We start from the raw sequence: 17,348 nt of genomic DNA, 5'->3' as shown, positions 1-17,348 counted from the left end.
ATATTTGCTGATATCTCACCCTGATATGTTTTTGCATTTAGCAGAGTATACTTGATACTGAAGCATATAGCACTAAGTTTTAGAGGAGGAAATTCACTGTTTGATGGTATTAATCTCAATCACCGTGTTTATTCAAAAGGCTATGAAAAACATTGAAGTGAAAAGTTTGTAACTGCAAAGAAATAAATGTCTAAAATATGATGAACCAGAGTTGTCTTCGGTGTCGCTGCTACTGTAAGCATCCAGAAACTTGCTCATAGATGCATCAGACTCTTGGGAAACATGCCATTTCCGCATGGCAATGGCACATGATGCCACCGCCATGATGTAAACAATTTGTGTATGTAACCTGACTATTCCAGAGCGATTTTAATCTCACCACATGGGCGTCACGGAATTATGAAGCAGAAAATCAAAACCAAGAGAGTAGTTCTTATGTTACCCACTGGATGGCTCAAGTTTATCTCTAGCTTTCCAGGAGCGCTTGGAAAGTCGAAAAAATAGGGCCTTGAAACCATCAATATCCGGCTATCGGTAGGGTAGGCATAGGCAGGAAAGTGTTAAAATGCTAACAACCATGTATCTTGTTGGCATTCTGATGTTGAGAAACTGAGAGGTCTTTGCAAAACTCTTTTAATCTGTGTTGACAAGGTTCGCTGGAATCTTTACAGAATGGTGTATTCCAGTTGGTGTGAGCATAATCTGAATTACCTATGTCTTCTAACAGTTATGAGAAAGTATTGATGACTTGCCGAAAGCCAACCTATCAGTGAGGAAACATATAGGTAACTGTTTTTGCAAAGCATTGTGGCTCCAAGAAGCTAGCAGACCAGTCTCGTGTATGGTGATCCTTCCAATCGCGTAATGAAATGCAGTGCTGTTTTATAACTTTTTTTTCTTATTTTTGTTAAATGTTTAAGTATAGTATATAATGGAAGAGTAATGTCTGTCTAGAACTTCTCACAATTTTCTTTCTTTCTTTCTTTCTTTGGGTTGGGGGGGGGGGGGGGTAGAAATTATTTTAAATTAGTACTACTTAAATGCTTTCCTTGGTTCACATACTTTTTTTTTTTCTCTCTCTTTTTTTTTTTCATATTATAATGGCACCTATGCTTGTAAATCTACTCAGTTTATTTGATAATTGTACCTGAATTCAAAACAGCTGTCCTTCCATTTGTTTTTATAGTTACTGTCGCAGCTAGCTTCCCTGGCAACGTACCTAGCAACCATTTGTTGTCACTTTGCAATGGCTGGAGTGGTGGATATCTTGTTTGTGTGAGCTTTCCTGCCTCTCTTTGTATATTTTATTTTAAGTTGGTTCTCATGTCTGGCTTCACTCGGCTTGACTCTGCCTGTTCTTTTGTGAGGATTGGCAGTTACAACCTCTTTACAATGCTGTTATGGTGAACAATGGATTATGCTTCCCTCGACAGGGTAAATGTTGATATGTGCTGGGACAAAACAAGACTCACTAATGCAGCTTTGGAACTTTCAATGGCTTGAAATATGTACAGATCAGGATGGCAGAATTATACTTGGGCATTTGAAATACAAATAAAAAAATGCTTATTTAATTGTCTTCAAGTAGCACAGAACTAGTGAACTTAGTAGTGCTTAGCTACCTTCACTACATGAGTTTAATTCCGGACCTCAGAGGAAGTGTCGTTATTCCAGCAATTATGTCAAATGTTCTGTGGCTTTTCTTAAACTATTGTGAGCCTTCTAGAAATGCACGGCATGAAAAGTAATTGGCTCTAGTTATTGCAAGGAAGGGTGTGTTTGCAGCTAACTTGGCAGCTGCTCAGTTTATTTTTTGTATTACAAGTTCGGAGGTTCTTTCTTTCTTTCTTTCTTTTTTATTCACAGTGGTTATTTGTTTCTGACAGGGACCTATGGTTGAGCCAACACAATATTTCCTCATAATGCCGGGACAATCAGATCCCAGTCCTTCAAATTAATGGGCTCATGACATATATTCAATAAGGGTAAGGGTATGCGAATATTTAAATTTTCAAATACAAATCTAATACGAATATGGGAAAATAAATGTCTTCGAATATGGAATAAGTGAAAAAAAGTATATAGCAAGCATTGTTCGTCTTGTTTGTTTTATAATGGCCATAGTATTTGCAAACAAAATTAAACTAGAATTGCACAGAAGTATATACTTGACTCACTATATATTTTATGCAGGATTCTTTGCGCCTTTCTTGGTTTTTTTTTTTTTTATTTTCTTACAGGAAGGACCTGCATTACACTGGGTGTAGCTGTCATATTGCTTCTGAATACGGTAAAACCTTGTTAATTCCACAATCAAGGGAGCAGAAAAAGACGTCAATAGTAACTAAAAGCGCAAATTATCGAAAGGATCTGAAGAAACTAGTGAAAACCGTTTGTGTCGCAGTAATTTCACCTGATGAACACCTGCACTATGATTGTCTGCATTTAAGATAAAACTGAAGTGAGAACGACCTTTTTTTACCGGTTTTGTTACGTTCGCTTTGCGCACACTGTCGGGAAGGCCCTCTTCAGAAAACGGCCCCGTCATGTTTTGAGGATGCTTTACTGCACAGTCCATGCGGTCAAGCATTGCCCTGAAGTGCGCAGTGCGGGAAAACTACAATGAATCGAAGAATTTTTCAGTGTATTCGGTCATTTTTGACTATTCGAAAATTCTGAATATCAGTTTTGCAAATACAAATCGCATAACAAACATATTCGATTAGTATTCAAACTTTTAAATATTTGAAACGCCTGATATTGAAACGTGGCAAACATCAGCCTTGGTCCTTCCATCTTGTACTTTCTGCGTGGCAAGTTGCCCTGTGTGGTGTGGTTTCATCGTCAATCCTCGCCTCGTATGCAATAGGAGGAAAGGGCCCGAACTTTCATTTTACTTTACTGCAATACGTTTACAACTTTACATTCACGTTTCATTTCTTTGTTATCTGAATGCTCACCTTTTGATGAGAAAAATTTCTACACTTGTAGCTGGTACTACTTTTGTATTTTGTCAAACACTAGATTCACCATTAGTGGCAAATAGGGTAACCATTTGCCAGTTTACTGAATTGTACTTATACAGCTCTTTTTGTAATAAAGGAGTAATTATTCATTAGTGTCCACCCAAGAGCAGTCATACAGCTACAGCTACAGAGGAAAGTTATGCAGCTTTCTCAGAATTGTCATACTTAAGGAGAAATTCACACTGGTCGAGCTTTCCCAGAAACTTAGTAGTTGAATTAGCCTATTGATCTAGGAAGTCAAGTCCCGCATCACCGTACATGCACTCTTATCATCCTTCAGTGCTTCTGTTGAAATGTGGCAGTTGATGATGGCCGACAAGTGTGATGATGATCTTTTTGTTTTGCACCATGCAGGAGTTGGAGAGGGAGAAGCGGGCGCTGCAGGAGGAGACCAAGAAGCAGACCCTGCAGATGTCTACTCTGAAGGCATGCGTGGAGGACTTCCGGCTGGGGCTCTCTCCAGGCGGCACCGGGGGAGGGGGCCCCGTGGGGCAGCAACTGCGCCAGCTTCGCCAGGACTTGCTACGCGAGAAGGAAGCCCGTGAGATAGCTGAACACAAGGTGCGCACCAAAGGAGGAGAGTGAGAATGTGTTTAGAGAGAAACCTCCCTCAGTCTGCGGCACTGTGCAGTATTGTCTGAATATCAGATACACAGATGTCCAAAAATATGACTGTGTCTGCGCATTTTAGGGGCGGGGCATCTCATTAACACCATGATGCACAAAGCCAGTGTGGCTGTCTCTTTTGTTCAAGGTTCCACAGCAGGATACTCCACAAGAAGCTTGCATGTCATACTCTGTCTACCGCTGCTATGCAATTTTCTTTTATTCTGCTATGCTTAGTACTGAGTTTTCAACCCTTTGTATGTATTCTTGCTGCATTGCTGAAACAGTAAGTATAGCATAGTGTGTACTTCAGTGATTTTTGCATTTTTGCGATTTATTTTTCAAAAAGTTGTGGCTTTTTGTTTTTTTCTTCTGGGGTTTTTTTTTTCCTGTCACTGTCGGCTATCGGTAACAGGACAAAATGGTCTAGGTCTCGACCTGTGTGGTTGGAGCCATGCTTCTTAACGACAGCCTAAAGTCCTTGCGGCTCTCAAAAGAAGAGCTGTATGTGACATGATTATCACGTCAAATTGACAAACGTATGGCACCCTAATATGTCAAACCACAGGTCGTCTCTCAAAGTTTATGCATAAGTCGTCCGATGCAAACATTGTCTCCTGATGTAGCCGTGGCAGTCCAACCAGCCTTCTTCTTACTGAAAGTACTATTAATATTCTGAAATGTGCATCTGTGGAACAGCCTAGCACATAGGAAGGGTGGTAGCTCATAAAGTGATTAGCAAAAATGGTCTTAATTAAGGAGCGAAAAAAATATGCCTATCAAAAACCTGTCGGTGAGTCTACACATGTATTCCATTCTTCTGTTAAAGCAATGCGTCCTAACTAGTGAGCATAGAAATTGTTTTTTTGACAAGGCAGAACAAATATAGTGAAAGCTCTGTGCAGCGAACCTGGATGTTATGAATTACTGGCTGTATTGAACTCATCTTTAATGTTTTTAACAAACACAATTTTAACTTCTTATGCCAAGAGCAGTTTGCCATAAAACAGGTATGACTGACTCCCCTGCGCAAAGCAGTACCTGCTTTGAATGTTAGGTGGCAGGCTCTGCCACTCTGCACCAGTGACTAGCAGTGCAAGCATTTGGGCCAAGGTTCTCGCCTTCATCTCACAGTATCTCGTATTTTTCAACAGTGCCATGGAAAATGCAGCTGAGGGAAGGGTTGGAAAGCCAGGTGGTCGGCATCTAGGCGGTTCATGCATCTTGCACCTTTCAACAGTGCTCTGGGAGAAAGTGGTTGTATCGTCGTAGCCCTGCAGAAACCACCCTGTGCTCACTGCTGCGGTCACGAAACACACTGACATACCATTTTGCACACAACACAGCTGTGCACCATGGGAAAGGCAACCTAACGAACCAACTGGCGCTCATTTCTTGTTGCCTTCGGAATCACTGCGAGCACTGTCAAGGCTGTGCTTAAACTTTGGAAAAGGCCTCCCCGTTTCTTTGGTAATGATTGGCCGGGTTGCCGTTGTTTCACCATATAAATTGCACTGCTGTTGCATGCGTTCAGCAAAGTTTTCCTCTAAAATTTTGTCTCTTTTAAACTGTTACAGTATTTTTACCAGTTCTTTTATCAAGGTTTTACTTTAGTCTAGCATTTCACTTTCTGCATTTTTCTTCATTTAGGAAAGGTTCAGGAAAAAAAAAAACTTTTGTTGGCAGGGTTTCTTAATTTTCTTTTCTTATGCCACAAGAGCCAGGTCACAACACAATAACTAGTGCCATGGTTCTCCTGCAGTATGATAGTAAAAGGTTACTGACTTTTTTTACGTTTCAGCAATTGCTGTGGAAAAGGAATCACCAGCCTTACTGCCAAATCTAGACCAGCATAACAGCTTCCGGTGACCATTTACTATTTTAAGCACTAAAAAGTAGCCATAAGAGTAGCCATTTGTGACAGTGTTATATAATTCAGTTCAAGAATATCTTTTTTTTTTTCTTATTGAAACCCTCGAAGGCTGTGGAGCGTAGAAATGCCATAAAATCCTCTATATGATAATGTGAAAGCTCGTTAATTCAAACCTCGATAATTCAAATTTTCGGATAATTCGAACTACACTACTTGGTCCGGCCAAGCTCCATAGAGATCTGTGTTTAAAAAAGCCCGTTAATTTGAACGTGAGTCGGTTCTGCTACGGATAATTCAAGCTACGCGCCGCCTCGCCTGGGTGGCTTGGCACACATCAAGCGGCAAAAAAAAAAGTAAAGAAACACCTCCGCGATTGGAAGGCATAATTAGAGGCTGCGCACATCCAAAACGGGGACAGTAGATGGAACCAGGTAAAACATTGGAAGAGTGGGTAAAACTTAAATGGCGCCATGACCGGCACGGCAGCCGGTGGTGTTGGAGGGAGGGGACGGCAGCCGCGGCAAGGTCAGCGCATGGCTGCGGCGGCGGCTGCCTGCTCTCTCTCCTGCGCAACCTGGGTGGGTTCATTATGTGAGCAAGCTCATTACGTGACTAACTACAGTACATTTACTTTAATACAAATGGTTCTTGTCAGTTCTTTCGAGGCCATTTGATAATTTGAACATTGGATAATTCGAACTTTTTTCCCGGTCCCGTGAAGTTCGAATTAACGAGCTTTTACTGTATGAGGTTTTTTTTCCCTAATATTATCATGCAAGATTTCCACCTCATATTATATGTGAATCCAAAGAATTTCCAGCCTAAATTCGCAGTTCCGGTTTCGTTACTGTTCGTCACTATAAGCATCGTGCTTCTCGCAAGGAGGCTCTATCTGGCAGCGGCGTCTATTGACTGCTTCGGTGGCTTCGGTTTCGACACCATTTCATCACGCTGAGTGTACATGCTCGCAACCGCGCCAGCCACAGTGCTCATGACGGACAGGCGTTTGGAAACAGGACGAGCGCACCTTGCACGATATCTGGACCGCGAAAGCACCACTCGGCATTTTGCCCTCATGCAGTCCTCTCCAGCCAGGTTGGTCACAGCCTACAGGGATTGCAGATGCTTGACCAGCATTTTTCCAAGGAGTTTATTGGTCATGCTTTTAATAAAAGAAATGTGGGATGTCAAACACGTGTAGAGGTATCGAAGAGAGGTTGCTATGGAAAGATGTCTTTAGCAAGGGACTCTTGGCAGAGGATCGCTAAAGCCCTGAATCGAGAACACTTACCGAGTGTGGCACGTGCTAGGCAGCAGTTTGTGCACTGCGGTCACACGCACGAGCTGAAAGCTGCATACCTGTTTGCAAGAAATGGAGGACCGTGTGGCTTCTGCGATTGCCGAGAAGAGGGTGAATTGCTCTTTTCATGTGTGTGAAATTCTCTTATGAAGTGTGTCGACGCGAGACGGCAAGCGAACCGGCACTAGTACATGAAGGTGCGTGACCCATTGGAGGGGTGGTGTTAAACGCTCAAACACAGAGCCATAAGCATCGCCATGCGACCGCGAAGTGCAGAGCAAATCAATACTTCTGGTGGGCATTCCTCAGTTCAATTATACACGGAGGAAAACTTTTCCCATTTTTGCCATCCCAAAATTGCACCTCGTATTATATGACGGTCCATATTAAATGCAGGATTTTACGCTACAAGGTCTTGTGTGTGTTCAGCCAGTCATTGTGTGACTGGCTGACTGAGCATACTGCAACCAGTGCAGTCTGGTGTTTGCTTCTTTTTATTGCACCCTGCTTCTTTTTTTTTTGTTTTCATTTGCATTCTCACTTTGGTTGCACTTACACGCATGCCTCTTTTGTTTTTCTTCCCCCTGTGTTGGTGACTTGGTGGTGGTGGTGGTGGTGGCACAGTTGCAGCTGAGCACTGAGCAGGTGGCCAGCCTCAACAGCCAGCTCAAAGCCCAGCGTGAGCTGGTCGCCAGGCAGCGGGAACAGCTCAGGCCGTCACACCATGCAGGCACTCTCACCCGAGACCTCGAGGCTCACCGCTCCTCCTCTCCTCCCCAGCACGCACAGGTGGCTTTTGTCTCTGCTGCACCTTCTCACCCACCTTGTGATCCCCCACTCACCCAGCACCTGTTTGCTTTCTTTGGTTGTACTTTGCTATCGGAGCCTCTTTCATACCATTCAGATTGGCATAAATGGTTCCTCTTTGGCGGCGTTACTTGCAGTGGGCACCATTCTTAACCCCGCTTCCCAGCCCTAACCTTCTCTAATGAAGCATTGTCACTATCATTAATTGTAACTGTGCTCTCCTCAGTGCTTTTGGTTATTAATATTGGTAGCCTTTCTGGGCCAATAAATATTATTGTTGCTTATTTGGAATGATCAGCAGCAAATGGACTGAGTGATAACTGGTTCTGTAGGGTAAACAAAGTACTGCTTGCTAGTTTACCTTTTCATCTTATTTGGAACTAATGCTTATCCAATGTCTCAAATAATAAGGATGTATTGGTGTGCATACATTATAATCATCATAAAAACATCGTTTGGCACTTATTATTCTGCTAGACGATTACTAACTTTCATGAAATTGCTGCACAATTTGCAGGAAATAGGGCCTATTTTTACAAATTGGGTCGCATGAAACACATGTAACACGATAACCAAGAATGGTAGTTGCATATGGAGTCCTGCTGCTATCTTCTTTAATTATGTGAGCATGACCCCTGCCTGCAGGTAATCTTCAACCCATGTTTCTGTGTAATCTGTGTTGGAGTGAAGGGCATTTAGATTAATTTTGTCAGTTGAGGTGAGCAATGGGGGCTTTTGTGTGTTTCTAGTAGTACTAACCACATAGCAAGTAATTGAAGAATTGAAGAGTAATTGGAGAAGAATAATAAAGGGGTTACAAGCACCAAGTTTTTTGTTGCACGTTTTTTTCCCCTGGAAAAATGCTTAATATATTAATAATTTAATGCATGTATCATCGCACTTGGTTCGCCAACACCCGGTAAATAATTTACAGTTGGGTTCCTTCACTTATGCTGCTTCAGCTTCACAACAGAATGGTGACCGCGGCGTATCGGTGGACTTTACATTATATTACGTGTAGGAAATGCTATGGTATATTTGCTGATTTGTCTAATTATTTTACGGCAGTGGTTATGCTATCCACCTTCAAGAGCCAGAATAACAATGAACAAGGAGCTAAACTATCGCCATTTTTATGTGCCTCACATGACCTCTGGCCTACGTGTTCGTCATAGCCATTGTTAAGCTGTTGAAGCTGAAGCAGTGTGACAGAAGAAACTTTATTTTATATTACCGAGGGACATAGGGTAATTCCATATGGCAATTTATTTCTACCACTGTTTTGTGTATCACTACAAGTGACAAGCACACTGTCCAGTCGGACTGACAAAGAGCATGTCTTACTATGGACATGGCCTGTCTAAGGCAGGCAGTAGCTTTGTGGCCAGCCCTGTATGAAAGAGGCGCATTTTGACTTGAGTCCCCATGGGGCCTTTCTTAATGCCTGCAGAAGCCTGTGAGCACAAGAGGGACCGTGACAGAGCTGAGCCTTCAGCAGCTGCTGGAATTGGAGGCTTTTCAGGAAAAGGTCCAGAGCTTGGAACTGGAGGCTGAGCGGGAGGCAGCGCGCACTGCAAAGGTGAGCTTTGGCCGTCCAGGTGGATTCTGGAGGGGCTCACTGGGCAGCAGTGTTATACATGAGCTGTACAACTATGTTCAAGCTTACCAGCTCAAACCCTGGCCTCCAGAAAAAGAGAAAGACACATGGCACAGGAACTTGAGTAGTCAGGGCAGATGCTGAAAGGTTCACTTTGCAAGGGATGCCCTAAAAATTTCTCAGAATAAAAGTTTTTGAAATGCCTGAATGCCTTTGTTTCTTGAAAAACCATTTTAAAAGCCCTTAAAGCTCTTCGTATCTTAATTCACTCCTTAAGTCCTTTGAATAATTAGGTCTTTGATCCTCTTACCAGATTCCCCTTTTTTCTTTTTTCTTGTTTTCCTTAACTACACCACTCTTTTGGAAGCAAACTATAGTGAATAAATCGGTCTCAAAGTGTAACCGCTCAAGAGCCCACCTTTTCCTTGGGAATCTTTTGAAAGACCTCTTGTTTTTTCGGTTCTCTCCCTGTCTCCCACTGTTCCCTTCGAGGGATGCGCTCCTACGTTCAATGCCTGTAACGCAGAAGTCATTGCGCACAGTCGACATGACCGCATCATTCAGCATTTTTATTTTTATTTTGAGGTGTGTGGTCTTATAATTAGAATGCCATGCCAGGTGGAAAAGGCATGTTTCAACCTTACCTAGCTCTCTTGAACATGTGTGGTTATGGTTGGGTGATGAGAATGGAAATTAATTATGCACATAGAGCAAAGTTGTGCCAGAGGCCGATTTATAAAGCAAGAGTGTGTGAATTGGCACTGAAAGGTCACATGGAAAGCTTTAAGCACACCTCCGGGTCAGTGGTGTCCAAAAGCGACTAAGACAGTGAAAATTTTATGCATGGTGGAAAAGAATCTCCCAAAGCACATATAAGATCGGGAAAATGCAGCTGAAAGTTGGCAGGCACGTCTAAAAGGATTGTGCTGGAGCTGGAGCTAGACGGTGTGTTAAAAAACTGCAAAAAAATATGCTGCAACAGCTGTGGTAGTTGCCATTATTCAAATTGAAGATGACCAGATTGAGAATGACATAACTCTCGTTTCTAAGGCTTGCGCAGTTTCTAGCAATAGGCCAGAGGAAAGGAAGCAGAGATCTTAGGTGGGAGGAGGGAAATCAGAGCTGAACAAGGGTCTGAGCAATTCTTAACCTGTATAAAAAAAGAAATAAGAAAGAAAGAAAAAAAAGAATTTTTTCCCTTCTTGATTATTGCTACTTTGCTTCTCTGAAATTCTGCAATTTTGGCAGATACTTTTTGTGAACCCTGAAATGTGTGCATAATTTGCTTTTACCTTCACTCTCACTTTTGAGCTGACCCAAGTAGGTTACTGCATATGGTTTTACAAAATGTACCTACATTAAAAAGAAAATGAAAAGAGGGGGTGCCTTCTTAACAGTCTCATGGATTTATGAAGCCAGTTGGCCACCTGGTTTTGGATGCTGAAAGTAGCGTACATAAAGTCCATTGGTAGCATCAGGGTTGCGCACCCTACTGATTCTGTCCAGAGGCACGTTTCTCTCCCTTGCCCTGTGTCTAATTTGAGCGCAGACAAGGGGCAGGGGGCCAGCAGTGCGAAAATAGCCACCCTGTTTGCACCACCCTCACTCACTGTCGGCATCGGCTCCTGGGGGCTGTGCTGCTTCACGGTCTTTTGGCCAGCGTGTGGGTCTTTTCTGAAAGCTTTGCCTTGTTCTGCGTGCCAGAGTTCCTCACTCTGTGAACACCATTACTGAGCATTTGGCATGCTGCACGTGCATGTGCTAGACAGTGCCACTGTGGGATCTTGAGAAACAGGGAGATATGTTTTGTGACTGGCTGGATGCGTTTCGACTTCATCGTGGGAAGCAAAGGCAAACGGTCAGAGCCGAATTCTGCGCTTTCTTCTTTTTTTTTTTCTGTGCTCTATTCTGCATTTGAAAGCCTCGCTATATTCTAGATTTTATTTTATTTTATTTTCATTGGTTTAAACTGTAGGGGAAGGTGCTCAAGCTAGGGGAGTGAACGGGTGGGGAGGAAAGTGAGGCAGAGGGCAAGATTGAGGCCATTTACTTTTTTTTTTCTTTTCTTTTCTTTTAAGTTCAGAATGAGAAAAGGCAAGTGCAAGCCCACGTGGCTGGAAACCATTTGGAACTGCGGGCTGTCTTGTCCTAGGTTGATGACTTCATGCTGGGATTTTTCATTTTGTCTTGGTCATGCATAAGTAAGCACTGTATTCTGTGCAGTTCAAGCTTAGTATTTTATTTTATACTCTTTTTCTTTTTTCAATAGTATATGTGGGGATATTTTATGCCAAGAATATTTTGAACAGGAAGGGAGCGTGAACATGCTTTACTTGTCAACTTGCCTGACTTACGTCGCTGATAATGTGTCGTGCTGATGTCTCAGCATTCAACAATTTTTTTCTTTTTCTCTGAAGCAATTCTTCTTTCAGTGGTTTGGTCTTACTGCAGTGGAAGAGATCTCGGTCGGCCTCAACGCTGTCGTGAGACGTGGTCTGAGTGATATTTTCATTGGAGTTTGACATAATTAGCAGCTTGATTGTGCAGTCACGGCTGAAAATTTACACTGCATATTCCCATAGTGCGAGTGGCAAGTCCGTAGTATAGAACCATTCGGCATGAAGTTTTGTAGGTGTCCTGGCACGCGCTAGAGCCATTTGTTTGTTACCTACACCCCCTATACAAGCGTAGCGAAACTCCATACTTCCACTGGTGTTTTGCTACACTAGTGTAGATGGTGTAGGCTAATAAAAATGGCTCTACTGTTGTAACTGTTTTGCTTTAAATCCTGTTGTCAACTCTGGGCAAGTTCTGTCTTCGTTTAACCGCTACCACTCTGTGTCCTGACTTGAAAATTCTTGTCAGTTCTTTTCTGTGTGGTCTTCAGGCTCCAGAGCATGATGTTGTTGTCATACAGAATCACTGCATGTGTTTTTTAGTTTTTACCTTCTTTTCTTGCCTTTGATAGCTGTTTCTGTGCGAATTTCATGCCTGAAATTTTTGTGAGAATGCGTGTTGCATGTTTCTTTTGCTCATGTACACCTCTTTTCATTTTTTCATGTCTAAAAGGAGGAGGATGTACATACAGCCCTTTAAATTTTCGCTTCTGTGTAGAACATATTACAGTATGCATTCTTTCATGTGTTGCACCTGATGCTTACTTTAGTGCCTATATGTGATTAACTGAGAGTGTTGTGGCAGTAGTAAGGGTTCATTCATTTACGACCTGCAGCTTATTGTTTCTGATCGAACAGGTGCATGCTTGGCAGGAGAGTACAGACATCCATTACCCATTTGTCTAGACTGCTTATGTGCTTTAGACAAGTGTGTGGACATCTGTACCTTAACACAATGTGAGATTCATTGCTAAAGCTTTTAAAACAGGAAAGGAAGAAGAAGAGGGGTGGGTGCAGTTGTCATGAAGTCGCTTTCACTCCGTCGGTTGTAGCATTAGAAGCCCAGCAAACACTTTTGCAGCAGCATTGTTCCACACACTGCGGCGGTGCTTTATACACGCCCTCTCTTACGCAGCAACAACAGGACATGGCTGAACTGCAATCCAGGCTACATGAGCAAGACGAAGAAATTGATGCTTTGCATCATGCAGTTGAAACACAGGTATGGGGGCACGAAACTGTTATCGTTAAACGTGGGCACAAATGGACTGTGTTAACCTAAAGATTTGGTGCTAACATTAAATTGGTGTGTCATATGGCATCGCCTTTGGTCACAACATCTCGTTAACGTGACTGGTTTTGTTGAGAGCACTAGCATCGGCAACTAAAACTACCTGTTAGCCATCACCGTAACTTACAGTGCGCTTTTACAGGCTGGGGCTGCCTGGAAGTAGATGCACGAAGTGTAACATGATATCAATAGCCAGTTTATGTGTATACATATTAGCTGCTACATGTCAGAGTTGAAGCTTCCTCTGTCTGTTTGCATGCTTGCTGAGCTATTGACATTTTATAAACTTCTCAGCTCTCTGGACATGTGACAGACACCTTACCCCTCCCCACATATAGGGTAGCCTACTGGGCATGTTAACCTCCCTTTCTTTCTATGCTACTATTTCTCTCTCTCTCTCTCTCTCTCTCTCAGCTGAGTCTAGAGGAGGGGAGGGAGGGAAGATAGTATCTTGGGAGACTTGTGTCACAGGTTATTAATACCTAATCACTATTTTGTGGAATCTCTTGCTCTTCTGTTTGGCCACAACTGTGCGGGTTCTGCAAGACTGGAGTTCGCAAATTTTTTTTTTTTTGTGATGAGATGAGATAACACTGTAATGAGGTGAAAAATCAAGAGGAATGAGATTTGTGTTAATAAAAAGGAAAGGAAGCGATCAGCTTGAGAAGGTGGTGGTCAGATAAGGCAAAATGACTGAGAGCTCATGTGCACAAAGCTACACCACCTTAATAAATCTGCTCTACCTTCGAGGATTCACCTAAAATCACAGCAGATAATTTATGATGACCATACCTTTTGATTGTGCCATGCTTAGATGCTGAGCTGCTGAACTCATATTACCAGTTCTTCTTCACAACTCTGCCTCGCCACAGTAGTGCAGTGGTTAGGGCACTCGATTTCTGTGCCCAAGGATGCGGGAGTTACCCAAAGTATAAAGTGGTATGGAGTTAAACTGTAAATAGTAACATATTTGTTTGTGGGTGATTCTTTCAAACTCTATTAAGCCTGTCAGACCAGTTTAACAATATAGATAATTTATTTTGCAGCATATGTTGAGTTTCCTGTTTCATAACTTTCAGGTGTGCCCCTTGCAAAACAGAGAATAGATAGAGGAGGGTTGATTTCCAAACTAAAAAGTGATGAGAATATTTATTCTTTGTAGGTGTCTCCACTGCGTGATAAAATTTGCTCATTACAAGAAGAGTTGGTGGCACGGGAGCGCAATTTGAGTGAGCTGAGGGAGCATCTCAAGCAGGACCTGGCTCGGGCACAGGAGGCACGAGAAGCTGACGTGAAGCGGCTGCGGCTACGACTGCACGAGGCCCAGCAGCTACATGCCAAGTCTCAGGAGGCGCTCCGCACTGAGGTCCTCGCACTCAGGGACGCCTTGGTAAGCAGTAGCCAAGCCAAGCCAAGCCAAAGCGATCTTTGGCATAAACAGATAAGAAGGCAAGAAGTTTATTGCAGAAACTCTCAGATTAACACAAGTAACGGACCAAAATACTGGGTGTTAGGGGGGTTATTCTCTCAAAAATGCGAAGGGGGGGGGGGGGGGGGGGGGCTAGACGCTACAGTTCAGTTGTCTTTTAACCCCGATGTGCAGCCCTGACAGACAGAGCTGTGACCTCCAACCCGCAGTGGGAGAAGTCGCTGCTGCAGCGGGTTCGGGCCAAAGGGGACAAACACCGAGTTACGTACTCGAGCAGAGTTTATTGTGCTCGAGTGCATGGCAATGCACAACACTCAAATTTAACGGCCGTAGCGAGCAAACGTCCCGCTCGCGTACGAGGTAAAATAAACCACCTAATTGGGAAGCACATGCAGGGAGGTGAGAGGGACAGCCTGCTCACCTGGTGTGGCTTCGCGCTCACAGCTCGTTACGGTAGGCACGTACGGTGACTGGGCGATTCTCGATGACAGCGGTGGTCTCCTCGGCGGAAATCATGAACCGCGCGTGTGCGCGCTCAACCACCAAAAAGCACTGGGATCGGGGAGAGAAGGTGTCCCGGTTAGGCCGGGAGGAGGGAGGGAAACCCACAGCACCATGGCGGCGTCGCTGCGGGAAACTGGGAGGCGGTGAGGGGTGGCCAGTGTGCCCTCTCCCCGCGGTTCTCCTTAACAGCCCGCGTAATCTCGCATGTTAATTACACGGCTGTTAAAATGGGGGCAGGGGATTGTGAATCCCCACAGTGTGAAGATCTAGAGATGTGGTCAGTTTCTGTTTGTGAGAGTACAAGTTCAGGCTCACCACGGTGATCATGTGGCACTTCGAACTGGTATTCTAAGTTTTGCTCTTTCTCTCTTGATTATATCCACCAAGTTCGGTAGGCATGCAACATATCATTCTGGCATAGACTGGTTTGAAAACTTTCCATTTCTCTGGCCTCAATTCTGATGATTTCTATAGGCAACACTGCATTTGCAGCATCAGTATTTGCCACAATTTAATGTCTTCACACCACTTCACTAACAAAATTTTGGGCCTTAGGCATTTTATGAGCTCTTCATTTCCAATCACTACTCCATTCATTCATCACGCGTGTGAATATGTTCCTAGTGGATACTCGCAACTTGAGTACTGCTGCGACCTCCATTCCACCTGCATGCAGTCGCGGAGCGTGCCTAAGGACGAGGCAGCGGCTGCCCTGAACAAGGCGGTGTCGGTCGAGCGGGAGCAACAGCAGAGCAGGCACCATGAGGAGATCCGTCTGCTGGAGGAGACTTGGCGGGGCCGCCTGGAGGCCGAGCGGCAGCGCCTGGAGCAGGCACAGGCCCAGCGCACGGCCGACCTGGAGCGCCAATGCCAACTGCACGCCCGCCTGCGTACATGGAACCGCACAGACCTTGAGAAGGAGATGGCTTCATACCTTGAACAGGTACGTTCCTCCTCTGACAGCACTGGTTGTGCGATCAATGGCCGGCCTGAGTATATCGAATTATTCTTTATATCGAACTCTCAGAGTATTCCCTAGAAAGTCATGTAAAAGTATAGGGGCCGTGTTCCCGTTGTTCGAACTCCAGCTCAAGCGGAACATTCGATACATCAAACTGCACACTGCACTACTGCAAGGTATGCTTCTCCTAATGGCGCCATTAAGATAATTTTTCATGCTCAGAGCCAGGCGGGTGCATAACCTGGGGACCTGCTGACTGTGTTAACGCTGTAAGGCCTCTCGACGAGGTGAACGTCGAGTCCGCTTGAAAGTAAACCTTCTGTCTGGTGGGCTTGTTTTTAATGCGACATCAATGTCATGTGGGAAAGCCAGAGTTCAGTGCACTTGAGGTCGCCAGCCTAGCTGACTAAAGGCTTGTGGCAGTTGCCGCATGCCCTGTATCGATGCTGAAGGAGACAGAGAAATCAGTTGTATCCTATCTTAACATAGTCATTATAGCGTTTATAGTGTGCCAGTAACATAACTGCACACGTTGTAGTAATCAGTGGCGTTTCCCCAAACACCATCCGCAGCGGTTTTAAGGTGAAACCCAATCCCGCGGCACATGCTCCACACGGCACTAGACACTAGGTGCGAGCAATGCGAGCTTCGACGCTCCTATCTGACTCTACCAAATTACTCAGCGCTCACGTAGATGGATTAACAAATGGGGGTATGCTTCTTTTTGGCACCTGGCGTGAAATGAGGCTTGGCGAGCAGGTGCACTTACGTGAGCCTTGTGGGTCGCCTTGTGTGAGGTGAGCAGTGGGCTGCCAGTAATCTGCATTCAGCATACCGCCGCAGGAAGCGTGCCGCTAGCTTGGATACACTGTATTGACACTTCTGTGTTACAGGGGAGCTCATCTCATGGCATGTTTTATATATCAAATTAACGATATTTTGCGGTCGCTTTTAAGTTCGATATATTCAGGATTGACTGTATCTCACTTCAGCGATATATTCGTGATGAGTGGCCGCCCCAATTTGATGGTGCAGGAAACAGCTGCACTGGATGCAAGGCACCAAAACACAGTGGATGCCCTCAGGCAAGAATTTGCCGAGGAGAAGCGACAACTGAGGCAGGCGCACGCAGACGAACTGCAACGTTCCCTTGAAAAACTGCGCGGAGATCTCACCAACAAACATGCGGAAGAACTGGCCACACTGAGGAAAACAGCTGAAGCAGAAAAGGCAGCACTTCAGGAGGTCCACGACAGAGAGATGGAGCTTAACCGTGATGCGTGGCAGCAGACGTCTGAGAGGGAATCCGGGGATGGCTCACCGTGGAGCCAGGAGGAAATCCGCAGCTTAGTGAATCAGCGCATTGCAGAAGAAGTGACCCGGCTTTGCAAAATGCACGAAGCTGAAGTGGCTGTACTGAAAAAGGCAGTGGAACGGCAGTGGGCGGGCAAGCATGGAGCAACAGCATCAATAGGTGAGTGTGCAGACAACAGCTTAACATGTGCCTTTCCAGCAAGCGTAGCGTAGTAGGTGACTCAGCAGGAGGTATTGTGCAGTT

General features: G+C 44.4%; 1 protein-coding gene across 18 annotated transcripts in view; it reads left to right on the top strand.

Annotated features, from left to right (window-relative positions):
• Positions 1–17,348, top strand: part of LOC146199400 (uncharacterized) — a 269,488-nt gene that overhangs the window by 225,466 nt on the left and 26,674 nt on the right. For 13 of the 18 annotated variants that reach the window (XM_084594862.1, XM_084594875.1, XM_084594861.1 and 10 more), the window contains 7 exons: positions 3,381–3,587; positions 7,430–7,594; positions 9,063–9,191; positions 12,741–12,827; positions 14,059–14,286; positions 15,506–15,772; positions 16,826–17,264. In XM_084594862.1, the coding sequence (XP_084450988.1) occupies positions 3,381–3,587; positions 7,430–7,594; positions 9,063–9,191; positions 12,741–12,827; positions 14,059–14,286; positions 15,506–15,772; positions 16,826–17,264 (1,522 nt within the window). The remainder of the gene's footprint in view (positions 1–3,380; positions 3,588–7,429; positions 7,595–9,062; positions 9,192–12,740; positions 12,828–14,058; positions 14,287–15,505; positions 15,773–16,825; positions 17,265–17,348) is intronic. The other 5 variants (XM_084594860.1, XM_084594873.1, XM_084594872.1 and 2 more) reach the window with 5 other exon arrangements.

This window comes from Amblyomma maculatum, chromosome 2 (assembly GCF_055883805.1).
Source record: "Amblyomma maculatum isolate TAMU_Amacu chromosome 2, ASM5588380v1, whole genome shotgun sequence".
NCBI lineage: Eukaryota > Metazoa > Arthropoda > Arachnida > Ixodida > Ixodidae > Amblyomma > Amblyomma maculatum.
This window is presented reverse-complemented; position numbering and strand designations above follow the sequence as displayed.